The sequence below is a fragment of the Falco cherrug genome, chromosome Z (assembly GCF_023634085.1).
Source record: "Falco cherrug isolate bFalChe1 chromosome Z, bFalChe1.pri, whole genome shotgun sequence".
NCBI lineage: Eukaryota > Metazoa > Chordata > Aves > Falconiformes > Falconidae > Falco > Falco cherrug.
In genome coordinates, this window is record NC_073720.1 from 23,529,552 (window position 1) to 23,555,040 (window position 25,489).

The 25,489-nt window shown below is 35.7% G+C and overlaps 1 protein-coding gene across 1 annotated transcript in view; it reads right to left on the minus strand.

Annotated features, from left to right (window-relative positions):
- ADAMTS6 (ADAM metallopeptidase with thrombospondin type 1 motif 6) overlaps nt 1-25,489 on the minus strand; it is a 158,764-nt gene that overhangs the window by 51,143 nt on the left and 82,132 nt on the right. The window contains exons 11-14 of the mRNA XM_055699675.1: nt 22,315-22,456; nt 10,804-10,911; nt 4,132-4,277; nt 1,833-1,896 (exon numbers count right to left, since the gene is read on the minus strand). Coding sequence (XP_055555650.1) covers nt 1,833-1,896; nt 4,132-4,277; nt 10,804-10,911; nt 22,315-22,456 — 460 coding nt within the window. The remainder of the gene's footprint in view (nt 1-1,832; nt 1,897-4,131; nt 4,278-10,803; nt 10,912-22,314; nt 22,457-25,489) is intronic.

A 25,489-nucleotide genomic window follows, 5' to 3' on the forward strand; every position in this document is an offset into this window, starting at 1 on the left:
TCAGTATTTTGTATAAGAATAGGTTCTATCAACTAAAACTTTTTAGAATCCCTAGTTAAATTAAAAAGATAATGGAATATGCCAAGGTTTTGGTAAGGCACTTAACTAGTACACAACATCCCGATTAAAAAAAAAAAAAAAGAAGAAATGAACCTGTAATAGTTCTGTAAAACATACATTAAATTTATTAAGAATTTACTGACAGATTTCAACAGACAGGTTTCAGTGAGGAATCATCAATTACTTGGTGAATTAAAAGGTGGATTTCCTATCAATTCTAAGAATAAGAAACACACTCAATGTCACTCAACATTTTCCTTTGTGATTTGGAACTATGAAATCATTCCGTGCTTATGAACTCTTCAAATTAAAAAAAGACTATTGGAGGGAAAATAAAGAGAAAGGTGAATTAATTACAGTGGATCATCTGAGAAGCTGGATCCACTCAAATGAAAACTGCATAAAGACAGCCAAGCACAAAAACACACGTCTACAGAAAAAAGTACGACTGTCAAAGTTTCAGAATGGTCCACTGCAATTTGGAAGCTTGTATGACTGGAAAATTTTTACAGCTCCTACTGGACAAGCAGCTTAGCTTCAGCTGCTCTTACAACAGTGGCCAGAAGGCCTAACACATTTCTTGGCTGTGTGAACAGAGCAGCTGTGATTAGTAGTAAGAACGTAATTTCTAATTTGGAAATTTGTAATACTGCCTAATAATGAGAATAGCCTCCATGGAGAAATTTGCAGAACTAATACTTATGATAATTAGTAATCATCATAAAAACAATGATTTTTTTTAATTATTTTTTATTTTTTTTTTTAAGGAATCTGCATATTAACCCTTGTATTTTTTCCTGAAATACATCAAAAGATAAACAGGTAAATCAACACCTTTAGGTACAGATTCTCCCACTGTTATGAACCTTCTTGAATTAAGAAGAAAATTAAGAAATATTGGAAGCTAAAATAATATGACAGCCTATTTATGTTTGTAGCTCTATTAACTGGTAAAATTACTAGTGAAATTATTGGTGTTGACTTTTTTCTGGTTCTCTTTTTAACTTACTTGAATTTGTAATTTAGGTTCACGATTTGATTTTACACATTTATAGTCTGTCCCATCCCCTTAGTGGTAGTTCATTATTTGATGGGTACAGTTCTAAAGTAAAACTGCATGATCATTCTGGTAATACAAGAACCAACAGATACCTAATGGCAAAACAGCAGGTTTAAAACACACCAAAAGAAACACATTTTCATAGCACGTGTAAGAGGATTGTGTAACACATTAGCACTTGAAGTAATGAAGGTATAAGAAAAGAGTAAGAGCATTTAAATGTGGATTCATAGAGGATAATCCCATATGTGGCACTTAATGAAGTATAGATACGATATGGAGCTCAAGAAATCTTTAGACACCCAGCTTCTGGAAAGTCATACAGTATATCCATGAAAAAGTCATGCCTAGGCATTATAAGAGTTTGTAATTTTTCCCTATTGGCTGCTACTGGGAGACGAGACACTGGGCTAGACAGACTTTTGCTCTGATCTGGAATGCCCCTTGTTCACCTTTAACATAGATGCTCAAGTTGAACTCACTCCAGGCCTTAATGTGAAGGCACCAGCTGGGCATCACACTGAGACAGGGATCCTAACATTTAGCAAAACACATAGAGTGCCTAAAACATAGATGTGCACTAAAGGACTGTTCGCCAATAAAATGCAGAATGCACAGTTTTCTGAACTGGGAGAAAAAATGCACCCATTGCTGCTAAAACGAAAACCAGACAAGTTGATTAAACTTTTACAGTGGAACAAAATTTACTTACATCGGTATTACAGGAGCGATACCGCTTCCTTTCTCCAAGACAATATTTGCCTCCACCTGAAGGCCTGGAAAAACATATTTTATGTGTTAGTATATGTATTAGTCAAAACACAAGTTCATAAGCGATACTAATGCATTACTAATATAAATACTTCAAGACATATACATTATATAAATAAAAGTACATGGGAGCTTTAAGGTGAGATTTTAAAATATTTAATTTAATAAGAATTACAGCATTGACTTGAATTAGATCAGATACAAAACAATAGTGGGCACTTAAAAATTGTCACTCATCTAGTATTAATCTAGTTTGCATACATTTCAAGCAACACAATTTCATTGTATTTTGAACACAATAAAAAGCCATTGTTTTAAATTATTTGTTTGCTCTGTAAAACTAATGAGAATTGTGTAAACAACGTATGTGATATTTCTTTTTTTAATCTTCTCATGTTACACTTGAAAATACAACAAAATGAAGAAATACTGCCCGCTAAATACTGGAGCCAGCGAAGACTGCATTTTTTAGCTCAAGAATCCGATTCCGATTTGAATTAAGCAGTATTAAATCTGAGGAAACTCCAGAGTAAGCAGGTTTCTATTAGTGTGAATAAGACACTGGCTCTTAAATTCCCAAACTCTTCAAAAGCCTTATCTATCTTCCAACAGAGGTCAAATAATGAATTAACATTGACTCAAATGGAAGATTAATCAGACATCAGCTATTTGGCTCATAACCTGAAAGCAGAAAGGAAAAACACTTGATGTTTGTTTAATTTTTTATAATAAAGAAATGAAAAAATTAACTAAAAAGAAAATCAATATTATTTTCCACATTACAGATATTTAACCAGGCAACATTGCCCTTGAACCAAAAGGAATTTTTTTCTTAATGAAGACATGCCCCCCCAAATGCATTTGCTGGCTGTACTGTCAAGCATTTAATATGTAAGCACTTTTCAGCATACCAACCCATATACACGTTGACAGTAGTTAAAAAACCTTAAAGAATCACTTACTCTCCAAACAAACATTTCACTAGCATTTTTACCTACTGCTGTGAAAAAAATAATTAATGCATTATTCTCTCAGTAACACAATCTGACATGTTATCGATGCATATGGATAATTTTTGCCTTTTAAGCCATTCAGTAAGTTGTGCTGTTTGCCAGATTTGATACGTTATTGTTAATGACAGGAGATGAACAGACCACCTTAAGCAGTAGTAATGTGACATTATGGTGTCTGTCCTGCAGAGCACAGTGGAAAGCTGATGTACAGCCTGGCCTGTAAAGAACCTAAGTCTACAGAGAGGAGAAGATAAGAAAAAAGTGACAAAAGCCACAAAATGGAATTTCATTAAAAGAAGAAAAAAGCTTAACGTTTTCAAGAAAAAGTGGTCTTAAGAACTAATAGTTGTGATGGAAACAGTGATTACAGGACATGATAAGAACAAAGTATGAAGTAATAAAACTATCCTTCTGCAATGACCTATAGCTGTGATGAGGTATCCAGACCATGGCAAGCAGCAACAGAGAAAAGCAGTGATTCATTTAGCAAAGAATGGGAACAGAAATAAGCAAATATTCGTCATCTATGAAGCGCTAGTGACAGAGAAAGGAGCACTTACCTGACAGACCTTCTCTGAACAGTGCTCAGGACACTGGAAAGCAGACAGGTGACAAGACCAGTACAGATACACACAACTGATCAAGCTGCAGTGGAGAAGTTGGCCCATCTTGAAAGAGAGTAGATGGACCAACAGGGAGTAGTGGCAAGGACAGAAGATGCTGAATTGTTTTAAGAGTCAGTTGGAAAGTACAGCTGAGTGTTGGACATGACAGCATATAAATGTATTGTATGCCACATAATATACTATGGTTTATATGTAAGCAGTTGTATGTAAAAGCTTGGAAATACTGATTTTTTACTAATTAACTGGCAATAGTTATTCTATATCATAGACAAGCATTAGAGGACTTAATATCTTACATGTCTTAAGAAAGGAACCTGTCTAAGGCATAATTTAAATATATTTTGCACGAACAGCAAATTACAGAAGGAAATCCATTATAGTTACTGCTAAATATAAATCCAGCTATCTTACCTTGTACAAGATACATTAAAATGTTAGAAGTACGTCTAGTGAACTTCTCCTGTTTAAGTTTTTCTGTCTGCTATTTTGAAGAAAAATGTTGGCAAACTAGCAAAACATTTTTACAGATAACATAAACTACGGGTTTGAATAATTTCCATATGTGTCTTTTTATTGGCTCCGGCTTACTTTAGCTACTTACGCTGGACTGTCACAGTGTCTTATAGACGAGGAGACTCCTCCCCCGCAGGTCCTGCTGCACTCTCCCCATATTGACCACGGACCCCAACCCCCATCTATGCTCTGGGGCCAAGTGCCAAAAGGTACGCACTCTCCCTGATAACACCACTGAAAGATTTCACAAAAAAACACAAAATTAGCTTCCAGGCTGACAGTTATCAGGACAGAAAAATATAAGGGTCAGACAATGACCAATTATAGGCATTAGTATTCCCCGTACAGATAACGAGACTAATATTTTACTTTTTCTAGCCATGTTTAGACATTGGTGAGGGTGTGTGTGATTTGTTAATTGTCTTCACTAAGTCCTGAATTATAGGTCCCTAACACACACCAGAAGTTAAAAGCAAGCTAAAAATAAAGATTTTCTTTTTTCTTCATATATCCTCCCTAATGTTTCACGTTAAAGGAACTGCAAGTTGCTTACATTGTTTTAAACACTAAGATTAATTTCTAAGATTAGTTTAGAAAAACACTCTCCACTTAGGATTCATGTAGGGACTTCATTATGCAAAATGAAAAATCCCCACAATGGTATTTTTAAGTACTCCCTCAGGTTTTGAAGAAGAAAATCTGGACAAAGTTACAATGGAAGAAGAAGTTGTTGCAGTACTTCATTTATACTAACACTACAGACATAATAAAAGTAGTGCCAAAGCATTAGACATGGTACCGAAAAGCATTATACAATAGTGACTGGCCACTCGTTCAGGGACAGAAAGTTACTGTTACTTTGGAACATACAAAATTACAGACATCTTGCGCAAATGGCTAATTGTTAAAGTAAGTTTGTAATTTCCTGAGCCAGAAACCTTTTTTAAACCCTTCAGAAATAATACTGGAGCCCACAGTTTGATCCACATTCTGGTGTCTACTGCATCACTGAGAATCTGGAATAGCTCAGTTAAATAACCCTTTAGTGCCTTTTATAGGCTTAAGAGACAGAAGACATGGACAGACAGACATATCCCTGTCCACCCTTAAGCAAATAGAAAGCTGACTTCATAACAATAGGCAGCAAAGCCATGTTTTCTCTTCTCCTGAGTCCTAAGGCTCACCTAAAGCCTCCGTCCCAGTGATGTAGGACATACATAAACAAATAAATATAGCCGTTCATAATGACCTGAATTCCTCTAGATTTTTCTGAAAGCAACTGAAAAGAGAATTTAACCTTCAGTCATTACTGAGAAAAAAAAAACCAAACAAAGAATTAACAGGAGTTCAATATGAACATGGATTATACAGTGTCAAAGAAAATTAAAAAAAAAAAACCTTATTTTTTTATTAGAAATATAATTTTTAATAAAAAGTACTTATAGACTGTAAAACATGTCAGAGTTCTAAGCGTGTACCTCTCAGGAATGTACATTAAAATGGGGTCTAGCAGAAGATGTACCTGCCCATGGTAGTGGGGTTGGAACTAGGTGATTTTTAAGGTCCCTTCCAACCCAAGCCACTCTATGATTCTATGACTAATATTAAAATGTGTAGCTTATCATCCGTAAATGTGCCTAGATACAACATACTTTTGCACACACACACATATGCTAGCATCCAACATATTTCCTTATTACATTATTCCCTTTTTATATCCACATTAATAAGTGAAGCCTGTAGCACTATTTTTCTAGCCACATTCATTCCAGTTTCTTCTCTCAAAACATTTTGATCCTCCATGACCTGTTTTTTCTCTGTATATGCTGTACCTGTTTTAAAACACAGCTGTCATAATCCAGCGCATTTCTGTTTATAAGCCTCATCCAGTTAGAGAAACAAAAAATAAGCATTAATGTATCTACAGAATAGATAAACCAGACTATTTTAAATCTCAAGTTCAAAATGCATTGCCTTTTCTACCAAAGTCTGGCCAGGTCAGAGTTCTCCTCCTAGCAGCCCATGTGGTGCTGCATTTTAGGATTGTGACCAGCTAAAACACTGATGTTTTAGCTATTGCTGAACAGCGTGTACACCACCAAGGCTTTCTCAGTTTCTCAACCTGCCACCCAAGTGAGCAGGCTGTGGGTGGGCAAGAGGAGGGACAGCTGCCCCCAACTGACCAAAGGGATATTCCATACTCTGTAACATCATGCTCAGCAGTAAAACTTGGGGTGGGGGTGTTTCCAAAGTAGCCACTGCTTGGAGATTGGCTGGGCAACTGTCTGCTGGTGGGAGGGAGTGTGTGATTGCCTTTGATGTCTTGCTGGCTTTTTCTTTGTTTTCCTTTCACTTACTAGACTGTCTAACTCGGCCCATGAGTTCTTCTCACTTTTGCCCTTCTGATTCTCTCCCCCCTCCCTGGAGAGGCAGTGAGTGAGCAGCTGCATGGGGGCCCTGCCGCTGAATGGGGTCAACTCACTGCAACCTTCTTCAGACAAAAAAGAACCCAGACACGTGTTTCCCGTGGAGTTGTACTGAGGAAAGGAAGGTTTATCCCTCTCAAAGTTCTGAATTTACAAAGCGGTGGTTTATGCCAACGAGTAGGCATCCATCAGAGGAACAAAAGCTTTATATGGAGATTCTCTTAAAATCCAGACTATCACTGACTGTCTGCGTAACACATAACACCATCTGTATAGTGAACTCACATTTTTAGGTAGTACAGATATATCCACATGGCACAGTGTTTTGCAATGCCTCTAATAGTGCAATTACGATGGAGAATAAGTGTTTTTGTGAGTTACACATGAGGAATTAAAATGTTCTCATTTTCTTCTCATTATAGTGATAAATAATAATGATTTTATTAACTAAAGACAATAATCTCCTTGCAGCATTCTATTGAAGATGCAACACAAGTACATGAACAGTTAACTAATGCTGAAGTCAAAAACTAAAAATTAAAACGTTTCTAACAGTAAAAATGTATGCCAATAGTTTAATTGAAAATACACTATATGTATTACAAATGTCAAAATCAAAGTTAAGAAAGGAAAGACAGAGTTACAAGTTAAATGCACAAGAATATCATATGTGTAAAACAGAATATGCAAACCATCCTAGTTCTATACTATCACAACTGCATACCATAGGCAGGTGCATTTTACCTGCTTTCTTCTCCAAAACTGTGTAAAATCCCTGTACTCTGAATTTACTCTGTCATGCAAACATTGTCTTCAACATTCACATAGCCCCCTGTAAAAATTCGTTAAATTCTCCTCTAGTGAATTTAAATTTGAGGGCATACTGCTCACTTCAGTGTCTCCTCTTAATTTTTTAGTGAAATTTTATCTTACACCAGAAGTCAGTGATGCATAGGATCTCTGTCAGAGTAATTCAGAATGACCAAAATCTTTATTTTTTTCTAATGGGACTACAGAGATATGCTTCCTCCGCAAATTACAGCAACATCATCTACTATGATAACATAAGGGCTATTGAGTAAACAGTATATGAAGAAACAAGAGAAGGTGACAGCTATATTAAAAGAACAATCCTTCATGAAAGGTTTAAAACTGAAATGTTAATTCTTCTCTAACACCGATAAATAAGATAAATAATTTTCACTTAATTCAACTAGAAAGACAGGGGCGATGCATTTGCTTATGTATAAATGTACAAAAAACTGTGAATAATGTAAGCAGTCTCAAATTTTTCTTATAAAGATCATTAACAATAAAATAAACCACAGTATTACAGCACATTTGAGATCACTTATGTAAGTGTTGGCTATTTAACAGAACTAAGATTTACAATAGTATACTTTTATAAAACTCACTAGGGAAGTGCTCTAATATTGAGGAAAAATGATTGCATCTTTTGTAAGGATGGGAAAAGATTAGTTCAATTTTAACAATGGATTTTCAATCACTGCTTCTACAATTGTTTTGCAAGAAAACTTCATGTCCAAAAATAAATTTACCTTATCTTAATTTCCAGTAATAACTCATATCATCGCACAATATAGCTATTTAAACTGTCCTTTCAGCACACTCTTTCTACTATTTGCACGTCTGCCCCACATTTACATCCCTAGCATGGATCTAAACAATGAAGTTAGAAAAGGTTACTTTTTTAATTACTTTAAATTCAAAGACAGAATAAACATTCCTATCAGTTTTGTCTTATCATTTTATATGCATCAGAGTCCTTTCAAAAACCTATCATTTAGTCTACCTTCACGAACACATCTCTGGGCATACCAGAGAGAAACTTCATGTATATTTAAAATTATTATTATAAATTAGTAAAAAGTGTACCTTTTTGAACCCAGCCGAAACGTAAAACCCTTCACCAAAGCATGAACATATTAAAGCTTCAAAACAGAACAGATGTACAAGTTCCATCAGTAGCAAGAAACCACTCTATTCTCTTTCCCTGTATGCAGAAAACAGCTGAGTAACTTTTATGGAAAACACTCTAACAACCTTCAGGCGTAGACAGACATCTACTGTGGAAAATTTCAACCCAAAGAGTTAAAAGTTTGGCAGGTTTATATAAGCAACTGAAAGAAGGTTTTATAATAGAGTGTTAGGCCAATTTAATTACAGAAAACCCTCCCAACACTGCCAATAAGATGCTAATGCGCATTGCACCAAATTTTGCTTTGAGTTAATAGCTACACTGAATTTACATTAGTGTAACTAAATGCAGAAATTGACCCTCCAAATATGATTAAATACTCTGAGATCTTGTTAGGCCTTTAGAGCAGAGAATGTAATTTATTACATATTTGGACAGAGCCCAGCAAAACAGGGCCTAATTTGGTTGTGGCCTTTAGGCGTGACTGCAATATAAATGTAGTAGTAGTTGTAGTAGTAGTAGTAATAATCATAATAATAATAAAGTGTTATAGAATTGTAACCTATTATTTTCTCCTTAGCATGTGGTAAAGAGAACGACATATTTGGAAAGAGCTCGTGTTTTCTGGTTTTTTGCTATCAGGAACTAATAATTTACAGGAACCTTTGAAGCTGCAGTTTACAGATACAGCTCTCTGCTGTTAACAGGCACGAACAGTTTACCTTTGTAAAACAGTACAGATTCTCTCATTTCCCTCTAAAACCTAATGATAGAACAAGATACTGATGACTGGAAAAAGACATTTTGTAGACAGCAAACCAATTAAAGCCTCTGGCAAGTGGACACAGCAACATTGTCTTAAAGCATCTCAACTTGTTCACCGTAGTCCCATGGTTTAAAAAATATAAATTGAGGTAAATTGCTCCTTGTCATTGACAAGGAGCGGTGGTTCCAAAATAAACCTAGACTGTTGATTTAAGAGTAGAGCTTCTAACATTTACTGTTACTTTAATAAAAGGTAACATTTTTGGTAGAATGCGAAGGTCTCTATTTTCATTGGCTAACTCTAAGCACTCTATTTTTTTTAAATGACCCCTTCTTCAATGAATTTATTTAACATGGTTTACCAATATTTCCAAACTCAGCATGGAAAAGCCATCAGAATGATGCTAGGTCATGAGCCCTGAATGAAGCCATCAACAAGCATTAATAAACTGTGACAGCTGCCCAAAAGCTTTCATTCTTTCTGTTTAAACATCAGACTGAAAGTCAAAATGCAGTGTAATCTTTGTTGAAACTAGCCTAGCTAGCCTGGCAAAAGTCAGAATGAGAATAGATGTCAGCAATCACTGTTAGGAAAAAATTCAATTTGGAGCAGTAAATTTTATGAACACATGCAGAACTTTCGAACAGATACTAGATACTGTTTAATATAATAAGGTCTCTTCACTTTGTACGAACATAAAATATATTATTTGGGGGGGGGGAAAAGGCATATAGAATTCACTTTTTCCCCAGTACCTGTCTTGCAACTTAATAATTTTGAAAAAATTTCTATCCTCTTTAAGACCTGAATAGATCTTGCCTTGTAATTGAGAAATGCTCTTTTACTATTCTTAATCTAAAACTAAGTTTCAGAACTTTGTCTGAGACCACTGCTATACAGACATTGTTTTAAAATCAGAATACACATGTTCAGCCACATACAGTAGCACTAGACTTATCTATTGCAGCATTCACTTTCTGTATTTTTCTGTTAGGTAGAAAAGTTTATCAGACTGCACGGCAAAATCCTTTAAAGCTGAACAGTTATGCAAGTATAACTGAATATTGTAAGAATAATCCACAGGCAGAACAGAAATGTCACTGGGAAATATGGCTTTTAGAAAACTCTTTTATTAAGGCAACATTTTTTCTTTACGTTTTTATGGTTCAGCTTGTACCTGAAGGATTTTTTTTTTAAAAAAAAAATCTTCTAACAAAATGACAGAATTCAGGCTCTAGATTTATGTTACACATTTTCAAAGTCCATGCCAGACCTAAAGTTATAACAGTCCTCTATGGAAGAGTGCTATATAATTTAATAAACATTAAACCAAAGAGTTTTTACAAAAATTACTCAAAAAATATGCTAAGTGTACACAACAGTTTTGGGTTTTTTCAATCCAGGCTATAGATTTTTATAGCAAGCACAAATGTTTTATTAAATTATATATATAAAATAATTGTGAAAAAATTCTGTGGGATACCTCCAATTAAGATGCAAACATATTCTGAAATATCTCTTTTTTTGAAGTCTTATGTTGCTTCTAAGTACTTTAATTTTCTTGTCCTCTCTTCCTGTAGTCTTTAAACAATAAATTGCTTCTTCAAACAATAAATTATTTGTACTTACCCCCTTTTCAATGCTCCCTGTTTGGCAAAGAGTACCTTCAGCTGCTGGAATGCTGTTGGTAACACAACGGTTACTTTTGCTGAGGCACCAGAGCTCTCTACACACTTCCTAGGAAAGAAGGCAGAAGCAAGTTGATGAGAATAAAAGCCTAAAATTGCTTTCAGTCCTCATACACCCACGTATACACAAATTTGTTTTGAACAGAGACTATTAAGAAGTAGGCTGCAGAGATAAATCTATACACGGCTGTGAAATATTCTGGAGCCAATTCAGAGTCACCACATTTTACCCAAGAATATTCTGCCAAAAAAAGGTATTTCTGGAAGCATCAAACTGTAGGCTACAAGAATGCGTTTTTCACACCTGCCATGCAAGTCATGTTTTATAGATGCTTTTTCTTGATTAGTGCTAATACTGGGATTAATTTCTTTTAGTGTTGCTATAAAAGCGGTCTTCAGATGCTCTGTAGTATCTCCATTACTGTCATTATCTGCCTCAGAAATGCATGGTAAAAGGATACTATTGATTTTGAAATATAAACCAGCAACAATTATTTTTGTTTCCTTTAGTTAAAGCCAAATTTCTGAGCTCAGATTACTTGCACTTCTCTTCTGTAACACTCGCTGAAAAAGTACATGCATATTTAGTGCTAACTGAGGTATGTACTAAAATATTTCCTTTAGGCTTTTTGATTTGTGGGTGGTATTTCATATATGATTTAGCCTAACCTGTTTCCCTCTGTTGTCATTGTTAAGCAAATACAGGTTTTCAAATAATCTTTTTTCCTACCATATTTTGTTGTTTGGTTTTGCACATTTAAATTAAGCCAGTTCTGCTGACATGGGAGATTCATTGTTAAAACTATCTAAGGTTGAAATTCATAATGTGGGCATGATCCAAAGTTGGCTGCACACTGGAAATCTTCATACTTGCTTCAGTTGCACTTGGATTCAGGTATGCATGCAGAATGGAAGCAAAAGTGGTTTGCTTCTACAGTAAATTACTTACATGATAATCTTTCTTGTGTTACTTAAGAGTGTCTGTGCAAGAGTTCACCACCTGCTAGTATATATTTTCTAAGTATTTTTTAAAATTTGCAAGATACTCAGATCTTTAAAATTACCATATAGTTATTATTATTTTGCTTTATTTAATTGCTGCTTGAAATCATATCTTAGAATTAATCCTTGCAGAGATTCTATGGCTGAACCTTGGCACAAAGAGCAAAAAGGAAAAGACAGTGTAAGTAAATTAAAGTTAATATGTGGCCCCACCCCGAAGTTCATTGTTTCTCTGAGGAAATGAATGAGTACCTAGTGTCTAGGCTATCTTATTTATACATATCAATAGGAACAACTGTTAAATTTAACGCTAAGATTCAAGTTTCTTGCAAAATCCATATATACAATCCATATACAAATGGATTTATTTATACATTATTCACTAGCAGCTGCAGTACAAGCTTTTCTCAAATAATGCAAAATTATTTTCCAAGTTTAAAATCAGCTGGTGCTGTTCTTGCAGGCCTATTAATACACTGTATTTAAAGTTTCATTATTGGTACAAGCAAAGCATCTTTTTAAAATCCATTAAAAATATACCATATTATAATGGTTTGACATTATAAGGAATAAGTAATGATGGTTTCTGCAGTTTCCATCCAATTTGTGACTATCAGGCCTGAACTATTTTTGTCCTGTTTGGTGGGTGGCTCTGTGAAAGCTTAAGGGAATTGTTGAGTCTCTGTTTAGGAGAAATACTGCTGCTTGTAAAAGAATACCCACTTACAACATAGAACTCTTGCTTTTCAGATTAGAATTATTCTTTGAAGAAATGCAAACAGTTTTATTTACTTAAACCTCTGAATAAAACACTTGCTTTTGCAACTCAGCTGAGAAAATTTTCAGATTAAGATACACAATTGCAAATAAACACACAATTTAAAACATCAAGGAGGGAAAGAACAAAAAGTACATCACAAAGATTCTTGAAAAAGTCTAACTAGATTACTAATTCCACAGTATGAGGTGCTGCTGTCATAATTCTGCCTTATTTACTTTTCCATTTATTACTTTCATTTTGTCAAGCAAAATTAGTGTAATTAACTTGCTCGTGTTTCATGTGTGGTTTACATTGTCAAATTATAAGCGTCAGACTGTGACACTTCTACTTGTGACCTTATGTTTATTTGGCATCTGATCAAGTTCAAATACTTAAATTAGCGGCTGTGTTGTCACTGAAGTTTCGTTCAATGTTCTGAAAAGCCAAAAATTCAATTACCATGAAGAAACAAAGATTTCAACCATTCTAATATAGGCAAATGCAAAAAATCAGATCTGGATAACAGTCTGGAATTTAAAAACAACTACATTTCAAGGCAGTTTGAATCCAGAGTTCTGGTTTGTGCTCCAGAGTTTACATGCAGAATTTCACTTCTGATACGCCTACACAAGCATGCCATCTATATATTAACATATATGGGAAGTAATAATTGAAACATGTATTTCATTGTCAGGCTAACATATCCACAAATGAGAGTATTTAACAATTTCTTTCTGATAGGATTCTTTCTCTGTACTCCAGCTTCTTCATGGCACTAGACTCCTCCAAATTCACTGACTAGCATCACCCAGACACCTTAATTTCAAACAAATAATCAGCTGAACTGTGTGAATTAATAGATACAGCACTCCAAAACTATTTTAGCCATTCATCTGGTTGCAGGATGATTGTAAGCATGTTAGCTCACCTCCCTACTCCACAAAATGTGAAAAATATTTCCCTTCTTCCTAAATTGCTTTGGGAGATAGAATAAAAAGCACTGCATCAAACCCAGATATTATTACCCACACAGTCTGGTAGTTTTTATTCAGACCTTAATTTCAGCAGAAGTTTGCTTAAGTAAATCCCTAATGACAAAATGAAAGTTTCTGACAAAATGAAATGACTGTGGGCTGTATCACACTATTAATATTTGAGAAAAAACCTCTGTTTAAATCAGAAAGGAGTTCTGTTTGAGACATACAATATCCCAAAATCAACAGAATATTTCCTTACAGAAACTATGCAAAAACCAGAGGATTTATTAACTAAAATAACACAGTCTATTAATTTGTAGAAGTAATTCATATTAAAAACTATAAATTAAAGTATTTTTATAATTTCTCTTACATCTAGCCACACTTATTTAAGAAGCTGTTTATCGTCCCTTGCTGTTTTGCATTTGAAAGAAAGAGTAGAATCTGAAGTACATTCTCGATTACCCTGTACTTGAAGTTAAAAATAACATGAACGTTAATTTGAAAACAAATAAGATACCTAAAAAGAAATGGAAATTCCATCTGTGCTGTTATTTCATTAAATGAAAATGGAATTATACCAGGTACTACTATGGCTATGTCTTCTTTATTTTCAGCTGATTTTATAAAGTTAACAGAGAAACTCTGACCAAGGTGCATAAAGCTTTCTGTTCTCCAGCTCAGCCCTACAGCTGGTACTACCTTAGTTTCATAGCTACTGATTTGAGCTATTTCCTTACTACCACCATTCTATCTGTAACATCTCTTAAGCAACTGATTTTAATAAGCCAGCCTTAAAAACATGAGGAACTGCCCCGGAAAGGTCAGGCATAAAGTAACTAGTAGAAAGTATACTGGTTTTTTTCACACACTAACAACCACACATGCATGCACGCACACCCACCCACCCACCCACAACTACCCATCAACATAAGGTGACCCTTTAGGGGTAGCTTTTTTTCACTGGTGGACAGAGGATGAAGCTAACATATTTTTTGCCAACATTGTATTTGGGTGAATAATTTACTGAAACCAAGAGAAAGAAGCATAACCTGAAAATCATTCAGTGACCTCAAAGTCAGTCTCCAAATGTGTGGATTTACTAATTTCTAAAGCAAACATGTGAAAGTGTTTTAAAAATCCAGGAAACATAAACTGAAGCTGAGGCCTTTCACAAGATCAAGACAAGATAGATGACAACCTGTAACGGTGTATCTTAGGGCTCCATGACTTCAGTTTGGAATTCGGATGCTTGTATTTGCAGTAAATTAAACAAAGCTGAACCCATCTAGAGAAAAAAAACAGCAAATCAAATTATCTTCCTTTTGCCTAAGTGTTATCAATGATGGAGCCTCCTTCTGTTTTGTCATGCAGAGTTACATATAGGCATTTCAAATTATGTAACATCTAAGCATCCTATATCATAATCATCATTAATGGTAACAATACAGCACAATCAAAACTCAGTAATATGAGCAAAGACTAAATTGCTGTGCTGTTCTTAATGTTCTCAACACTAATGAAAGCCTCCAACAAAAGTTAGCAGTTTTGCCCATAATATTAAAAAAAAAAAAAAAGATGGTGAAATACATTCACAATGCATATTAAACTATGGTAATTTGGGAGTTCCATTTTTTCTTCATATCATTTTAAAATGTTAATTAGGATTTTGTTACTTCAGCACATTTTATCTATAATATGCTGCACCTCTTGATGAGCATTTGCCAAAATAGAGCATAAAAATAATTAGCTTGAATTGTAATTTACAATTCAGACCTGAAAAGCATCAACCTAGAGTATTTTCAGCCTCACTGCTGAAATACTGCTGGCAACAGTTAAAACTAGACTATAATTATGGGTGAGCTTGAGAAGGGTCAAAGTTTAGTTCAGATAAGCACCCAAAAGTTACCATTTTAGTGCTCCACTACCTAATGCTCATTAAGTGGTGCAGCATGTTATGAATCACAACATGCTGAAAGAATGTGAAATAGAATCTAAAGCTTAAGTCGTGCTTTTGTATTATGATACCAATATTCTTTCCTAAATATTGGGTGCTTATGTGAACCTTACGGAAACTACAGAAGCCCCACAAGGTCAATCACCTCCAAGTAGCATCCTCCCTTTCAGACACATACAACCTATCCCATCTGTAGTCAAACCATACTCCAATATCTGGAACCTCATTACTGCTTCTACTGTCATCTCATGCGCTCCTCCTGCTTTGATCACTAGCTTCACCTTGCACATTTTCAAGCAGCCTTCATAAGATCCAGGCACATTGGTGTTATGCCTGTGTCTCTTGTGAAAGAGAGAGAAAGAGAAGGGGAGGTGGCGGGAAGATATAGGGGGAGAGAGAGAGAAGGAGGGGGGAGAAAGGGTAAGGGGAATGGAGGAAGGGGGCTGGAAAAGGAAAGGGGGGGGGGCGGAAAAGAGAACAGAAAAGGTGGGCAGAAAAGGGAAAGGGCGTCGGCAAAGGGCGTCGGCAAAGGGCGTCGGCAAAGGGCGTCGGCAAAGGGCGTCGGCAAAGGGCGTCGGCAAAGGGCGTCGGCAAAGGGCGTCGGCAAAGGGCGTCGGCAAAGGGCGTCGGCAAAGGGCGTCGGCAAAGGGCGTCGGGAAAGGCAAAGGGCGTCGGGAAAGGCAGGCAGGAAAGGGAGGAAAGGGAGGAAAGGGAAAGGGAGTCGGAAAGGGAGGAAAGGGAGGAAAGGGAAAGGGAGGAAAGGGAAAGGGAGGAAAGGGAAAGGGAGGAAAGGGAAAGGGAGGAAAGGGAAAGGGAGGAAAGGGAAAGGGAGGAAAGGGAAAGGGAGGAAAGGGAAAGGGAGGAAAGGGAAAGGGAGGAAAGGGAAAGGGAGGAAAGGGAAAGGGAGGAAAGGGAAAGGGAGGAAAGGGAAAGGGAGGAAAGGGAAAGGGAGGCAAGGGAGGCAAGGGAGGCAAGGGAGGCAAGGGAGGCAAGGGAGGCAAGGGAGGCAAGGGAGGCAAGGGAGGCAAGGGAGGCAAGGGAGGCAAGGGAGGCAAGGGAGGCAAGGGAGGCAAGGGAGGCAAGGGAGGCAAGGGAGGCAAGGGAGGCAAGGGAGGCAAGGGAGGCAAGGGAGGCAAGGGAGGCAAGGGAGGCAAGGGAGGCAAGGGAGGAAAGGGAGGCAAGGGAGGCAAGGGAGGAAAGGGAGGAAAGGGAGGAAAGGGAAAGGGAGTGGGAGTGGAAAAGGAAAGACAGGTGGGGAGAGAGAGAAGAAGGGTCTGGAGACAAGATAGCCCTAGCAAAGAAGAAAGGAAGAAAGGGGACTACAGGAACTTGTTAGAAAAAGATACAAAAAGGATGTAAAACTACTTCAGGATTCAGAAACAGGAAAACTTCCACAATTTCTCTTGGCTATACCGATCTTAATCTTAAAAAAAGAAGAGGGAACAAAACTCACTTTTAAGAATAAAAGTGAAAATGTTTCAAATGTTCTTAATTACAGCATGATCCTGTAACTGCTTACACAAGAAAAGCTTGAAACTTTATCATTCTAAATGCAAAAGGCCTGCACAATAGTGATGACAGGTTTTGCACTTGACTGGCAAGACCTTATGAAATAAAAAAATAATGGAAAGGTTGCTAAAAATGAAAAGAGTATACCACCAGGATCTTAAATTCCTCTCTTCGCCTACACATACTTTAATACCAACTTGTGAGCAATGTAATATAAATCCATTTGATCAAACTACTTACGCTCTGTTAACAAACACCACGTATAAAGTGACTTAGCCATGGTATGACATATGAAGCTTTGGGGAAAAAAAGTCACTTTTCAGTGAGTTGCTAAGTACTATGTACAGATTCAACTGAATACACAACTATAGTCACAGTATCAACAAGTGAGGGAACAAGAGGGAACCAGTAGTTTTACTGCAAAGATACACCAGTGGCTTCACTGCCTTTCCTTCTGAAAAAACAGCTTCCAGGCTCTGCTTCTACCTTCCTATAAAAACCCAACATCAAGCTCAATATCCCTCTTTATTTAATTGGAGTAAATCACATCAGTGTGTCACGAAGAAAGTGACAGTTTAATTCACCAACATTAAAGTTTGTATCACCTGATTACAAGGGTCAATTCTAATTCAGGGTATTTTGCCCTAAAAGAAATACTGTAGAACTATTGTGTACAGTAATTTATGCACTTTCCTGGATTTGAAAGTTAGCTGATCAATACTATTTTGTTTTGGTCATTACTAACTAATTCAGTTAAACTATTCCATCTCTGAATTGGCATGAAGGAAACCAGAGAGCAATGAAGGTATGACAACTGCATGTTCTTCCACTTCTGTAGTCGACACTTTCCTAGCAATTAATGCTAATTAACTTTATGGTCACCATAACTCATTAAAAACTTCCCAGAGACAACTAATGCAAGGGAGCTATTGAACACCAGGAGGGCTTCTTAATCTGAGAATATCTTCATTCTGCCTGTTTACAAGCGGTAAGTTCTATCATAGCTTGAACTCCATCTGTCCTCCAAAATGTACTCAGAAAATGTGAATAAAAACTGTTATTTCAGTTTAAAGCTATTTTCATTGGCAAACTAACTGAAGAACTTACTTGCAAAGATAACACCATAACAAAGAGCACTACCTATCATCAGTTAAAATACACAACCCAATGTGTTAAACTCCAGTGTGAAACACAATGAGTGGTCCTGATGATTTCAGTGAAGCCATGTATGCAAAGGAAAAGAGTTTGTCACCTCTTCCCCATACTCAAAATATTTGGTGACACCAATGATGGTGGAAAAGCATAAAATGTGAAAAAATATACCAAAGAATTGTGAGGCACTATCTCTGATATGCATGCCAGCAGCCAACAGCTTCACAGATCATAAAACACACCACAGCAATATTAGCCATACGCATAAAGTATTAACTGCTATTAAAATGTCTGAGGTTTTAGCCTCTGTCCTAAAAATGAGAGGACCAGTTCTAAGGCAAAGCATTATTTTGAACCACAAAATCCGTAAGTTACAGTCACGTATTTTCAGGTATTATTTAAACTCATAAAACAAGACTGGAATTTGTTCCTGAGTTAACCCAGAGACAGCCAAATGCCAAATGTTATTAGGCCGATGCTCAAAGGTTTAGGAGGTAAGGAGTCAATGAAAAAAGTTCTCCTTACACTCACCTAAACAAAGGGAAAGAAAAAGGTTCTGAACTACCAGGGGAACTGGCATACGAACCGAGCAAAGAGCAGAGACAAAGCTGACAATCAGTAGAAGAGAATTCACACTGCACCACCCTAGAAATTGTAGCATATCTAGTAGTTAGATAAATGAACCAGAACGAGCTCCAGTTATTCCTGATAGCCTCAAAATCTCCCACTGTAGTGAATCCAACAAGATACCTGAAAGCATGTGTTGTCTTCAGGGAAAAGTTATGTTTCAGTATTATATGGTGAAATTTCCACCATTACAATTTGGCTCACTCAAAGTCAAAAATTTAACATTCTCCTGAATCTGAAAGTGTAACTTAAAAATGAAATATTTTAAGTAATTTGAGACATTGTCTCTCAATTCTTTATTCAAAGTATCTATTTCTTCACTTAAATTCTCCAAAATTGCCCCTGTATCATAAATGGTGGAAAGTACAGAATAAAGAACAATGCACATGTAACATTAGAAGGATCACTGTTTACTATCTAACATGTAGTTTTAATTTTTCAGCTTAAAAAGCTAAAGCATCTCTTTGAATTCTTCTTTACTTATTGTGCTGAACAATACAGGGAAATCTGACCAATAGCCACAATACTTTTGCTGGAACAGTTCTGTCCCTAAGTGACTGAACAGTTTAATTAGGTCTAGTACTTAACATAGTATCAAAACAAATCTACCAAAGAGCTCCTTTTAAGGACAAACTGGCTCCTTGACAGTAAACACAGAAAGGCAGAAACTTGCAGCCCCTTTAGTACTTTAGTTCTGATACCTTAATTGTTCCAACACCTCTCCATGTATTTAACTTTGAGTTCCTAGATGAGAAAGGCTTCAGTTACTTAAATGTGAAAAACTCTCTGCAGGATTAGGACATGATCTATGATCAAAAGAAACAAAAAGTTTAAAACACACATACAGAGAGAATGGATGAAGAAATAGGGTAGAAAAGTCAACAAACACATCAACATTAAAGATAGATGGTTGAAAGAGGTAATTTTTCACACGTTTAGTAAAATATTACACAGAATTCCAAAGTAGAAAGAATCTGAAGATTTTCCAAGTTACATTGAAAACATCAACCATTTCAACCAAAAATCCCAACAGCTCCATCAGAGCCCAAAGACTTGTAACTTTTTGGCCTTTGAGAGTTTGACTGTTTCCCTTGTCATGTCTCGCCATCACAAATCAGTAAAGAACATGAGCAACAGGAAAAGGCAAGCAATTTTCTCTGAGATTTCCCTTTGGTTTAGAATTTATTTCCAAGTCACTAAATCGCATGTTGGAAAACCCGCCCTACCCCTTTTTTACCATGCACTTCAAATAAAAAGGGCTAAAAGAAGTGCTGTACAAAAGTTAGTACACAAACTACATCCACCGTTAATTGGGGATTTTTATTGGTTTTCCATCCATAGCTGCACATGTGTCTGTAAGAGTAAGATCAATGAACTATTAATGGCATCTTCATGTGAACAGTACATCAAATAGGAATACCCAAAGCACTGCTTATTTTTGAAAATGGAAAGGCTGAGCAGAGTATTCAGCTTGGCTTCTCCTGGTATTTAGATCTAGTTCCGCTACTCAGTTCTAGAAACCATATTATATATGAATAGGTCTTTCTTGTGTGGGTATTTCCCATTTGCGTTACCAGCTTCCAAAGACTTTTTTTTTACCCTTTCAAAATTATCACTTGAAAACTGTATCATCATAATCATCATGACAATATTTTCAGAGCATTATGGCCATGGAGGATAACACTTTCAAATGCAGATGCTATTTTAAATGCATACAGTTTCTTAAAGTGGGTATTACCGAACTTCTGCAATAACCTGTTATATTAATATATGCAGTCTGAATCTATCTATTAAAAACGGGGGGGGGCGGGTCTGAGACAAGTAAGTTATGCTTCCATTGATGGCACACTGATGGAACACAACACACTACATCAGAGGACTGGTAATGTCACACAAAGACGTAACTTTTTAACTATTGCCTCAATTAAGTGTCAACCTCTTCTTTGTAACTATAAGGGAATCCCAACAAAAACTTTACAACAAAAAGAAAGTAGGCAGAAAGCCAAGATTACCTACACATCTTCATTACTTCCAATTGTTTGTTGTTTAGAAACTAGCTTAAGAAAGAAAGTGTATCGTGCAGCATGATCATCACAACAATGATTACATAGTTTTAAACAGTATTTGAAAAAAATAACATACATGGGGAAAAGCCAGGTTTTGCACATTATTAACTTTCCAGTTTAATTTAAAATGCATTATATCTCCAAAGGCTGTGCTATAAATGATGGAATTAAATACCTGCAGATTTCCTTAGTCTGAAAATAAAAGAGTACATGTGGTGAGAATTTTTAAGAAAAAAATAAATTAAAAAAAGGTATAACTTAGAGGTAGTGACAGGAAACAAGGCTTTTAAAGAACAGCAGTGGGAAGTGAGAACTTAAGAGGAACAATAAAGGCTGAAAGAGGTTTGATGAGGGATCAGGAGTAGAAGACCCAGTGAGCTACACAGCCAGCTACATACAGCTTTTAAATCCTCTGCACAATGCAATCTGCCAAAGAGGCATCCCACGAATAATACTGTATTTATCACCCCAGGGATATTAAAAATGGACTTTCTTTGTAGCTAGCCTTTAGAGAAGTAAATAGAAGTTCAATGATTACATTGTTTTATTGGAATAACCTAAAAATTAAATTATTATTAAAACTTTTTACTTTTAAACCACTAGATATGTTTTCAAGGTTTATTTAATTTAGCCTCAGCTTATTTTTTGAAAACAAGTACAGCAGAACATATCCTTTTACTACATACTTTGGTCTGTAACATTTTAAGTAAATATTTACAAATTTATTGCATATAGGCCCAAGCATGCAAGTTCTACTGTAAATTTATTTACCTCAACTATTGCACACTGCTACTTCCAGCCAAAGGTTTGTTACTATCTAGCTAGTCAGTATTCTATTCAGCTATCTAACTTCATGTTCCTCTGTTCCCTTAACCACATCCCATCTTTCCAAAAAGAGATCTGAACAATGTAAGAAACTATATGCTCCATGTCAGAAAAAAACCCCAAAAAAACATCCCCCCCCCCCCAAGACCTGACAAATCAATACAAGTACAAAAGTAATTTAAAAAATTCAAAAGTAAAAGCCAATACAAAGATTTCATGTTTCAAGACTAATGCAACATGAACCTAACCTCATTTAACTGAAATCTGGGAAAACTGTGTAGTACACTTTACAAGGAGCAGGATCAAGTTTCTGGGCTCCTTTTTTTCCCCTAAAATTAAAGAATGCTTTCCCCAGCTCATTGTTACACACATATTTTGGTGTACAGTACATACAAATGACTCAAGCAAAAGATGCAGCATAAGGATTAAAATTTACCCTTTGCTTATGTATGATGGCACCAGGCATGCTATTGGAAATCTGTAACCCACTACTGCATCTAACTAAAGATTTATGTTATAAAGGAATATATACACATGACTAAGCAGAACACTCAGCATAAGGATTAAGACTTCTTACCCCATATTTACATTGGCGGGATGTTGCTCCATACTGGAAGCGACACTGTTCATCAGCATCATACACCTGACCTGGGGCCACAGCTGGATAAAGAAAGTCACGCTTGGGAGGCTCATTATCAAGGCAAGTACCACGGCCCGAACTGTTCAACATAAAGGACCAAATCAATTAGGAATTCTACTGACTGTAAATCACAGTAACGATATCATGTATCTAGTTCTTACTTTTAATAGCACTGGGTGTGAAACAAATATGATTGCAATAAACAAACACTAAGATGGTACACCCATAGTAAAAAGAAAAAATAATTAGAGGGAATTAAGAAATTAAAATATTTTTTCATCATTATTATTAACAAAATGGTTATTTTAGATTGCGAAATAGATTTCATAAATTATCCTTTTTTAAAGTGTGATAATTTCTGAGCCACACAAGACTGATTTTCATTTTTGTTTTAAGATTCCTATTTGTTTTCTCTGAAGAATAGCTACATTTGGTCATAGAATGAAAAATAAACACATTAAGCAAATAAAGAAATTCAGTTTACAATTCTTAATGACCTTCTGATCCTTCAAACAGCTAAGTATAATCTTACAGATAAGAGCAGCTCAATTCGTTTATATAAAAGTAAAACACATTGAAATTTCAATATAACTAAATGTTTATAGGATTAGGACATTAACATGCACACTTTTCTTCCACTCGGGTGAACAAAATAGTTACAGTGGTAAAAATCCTGCAGGATCTTCAAATTTACCTATACTAGTGTGAATAAAAACATTTGTATGGATCCAAGATCTTTTTTATTGTGTTAATATTTTGCCTTTAAAATTTCATATTAGAACTAAGATCATACAGTATTTTCTTCTCTTATATTCACTGTTTTGCTTGGTGGTTGGCGGGGTTTTTTTCCAAAATATGCCCATATTCAACTACATTAGTGTAGTGGAATAAATAACAAAGCAAGCCAAATACACTCTGAGTTCTGTCTAGGAAACTTCGCAACTTTGTACTTTGCTAAATATAATTACTCAGTTTTATTTAGGCAGTGTGCATAAAAGAGGGCAGATGCTTTTTTACTTTCATTTTACATGTGAATAAGTGAGGATTTTTAAAGAATTCTTATGCCAACACTTTAAATTTTTTCTGACATTCCTACAAATTTTGCCAGCACTTATGGTTTTTTTTCCAAATCTTTTCCATGCACCTTGCCAAAGGAACGTAATTTCAGAAGTGAATGTTCTATGCTGTTTTTAGGAGATCTCTAATTTTCTATACTTTTCATGTGAAGATAAAAAAACGAGCAAAAAAGCCTACTCTAACTCACATTTTGTGTTCTTATTTTAATCCCATTTCATTCAGTTCTTTGAAATACTACAATAAACCCTTTGAAAAAAAACAAAGAAACAACTGCTGACCATTTCAGAAAAAGGCAAATAGCAACTAAGGCAATACCAGGTAAATACAGAAAAAAATATGATATTCAGTTACTAATCCCAATGAATTCAGTGTGATTTACCTATACACACACACACACACACATACATGCACCCTCAGCTGAAATCTACCTTTAAAATATCAACTGTGTGGTCCTGGCATAAAAAAAATAATGTACTTCCCCTTTCATTCCAGCTTTAATTATTGCAAGCATAAATATTTTCTAATAGCAGAAGTTGGGAAACTATCCTACATTCTTTTGAAATACTTCAGTGTTGTATTTTGTGTGTATGAGGAGTACATGTTAATAATTCCAATATGAAAATAACACAAATACAGTCTGATTTTTCTGCATTGTCTGGACCAAACTGCAGATAGGAACTTTACTTCCAAGCAGTTGGAATGTTAGCATTTGACACCAGTTTGAGCTCGTACTGCAGGTGATGGGAACATTTTCAATGATTCCAATAGTGCAGAGTTTGATCTGTAAACTACGATCTTGTAGACAGCCAAAGGCACAGCGTTAAAAAATCCTCATTACCTTTGGAGACTCTCTGCATAGGCACACATACTCCTACATCCATTAGATTACAGAATGAGATCTAAACCTTTAAATTCACTGAACCTGTAAACCTGTTAAGTCTATACCTACTCTACAAGTCATAATTGCAGAAATATGTCAAAATCCTTATAGTAAATACAGAAATATGCCTCTTCTGCTCTAATGACAGGATTTTCATCATAATGAAAAACTGTTGCGATAGTAGAAAACCAAGAAAATGACTACAAAGCAGTTGTTCACTTACAAGATACATCACATTACCATCGCTCAGACTGAAAATTGTTTCTTACTTTCTGCTTCAGTTCTGTTATTTCACTCAAGTAGCTGAACAAAATCAGCACATTTCAAAAACTTAAGCATTAGAACCTGACACTGTATTGTGTGAAGTACTTTGGAAAGGAAATACCATCTGTTATAAACCACATTAATTAAACCACGGACCTTCCATTGGTAATGAAAGGTCTCACCAAAGCTGCACGAAGGATGAATACAGGCCAAGGACCATAAACTTTTCAGAGAACTTCTACTGGACTCAGGAATGGTGTAATACTCTTGAATCTATATCCTTGTTCTTCTCCCTTACTCTTTGCTCCAACAAAGTAAACCCCAGATACCTGAGAAAGAAAATCTGCTAAATCTAGGGGAATAACCGAAAGGGTGCAAGAAGAATGGCATCAGAGCACTTTATAAACAGAGATCTAATAGTTATTATCAATCAGGCCTACAAAAGCGAAAAAAGTGCTCTGTCCAGATGTAAAAAAGGTACAAGAGGGAAAAGAATGCCCAAAATACCTTCAATTCTGAAATTTTAGAAAATTTCTACTCACAATCACTTTTATGCTTTGTGACCTTACTTTATAATAAGCATATACAAAGTCAATCCTACAGACTATCACTGCAGAACGTTTACATTTTTGAACATGGAGTGAATAAATCTTAAGTGTCTGCAATATAAATAAATGATCTCAAACTCATCCCTACATTCTATATACTCCACAAGATACTATTAGACTTCCTCTATTTCCTAATTTTAGTTTCATTTCATAAGGTTTTATGGGATATGGTGGCACTGGTTCCAATTATAAAGTAACAAAGCTTGATGTCATTTCATCTCAGTATTGCAGTGTAGTGCCTCAACTGATCTTTGTAAAATACTCTGCAGTATATTTTAAACAT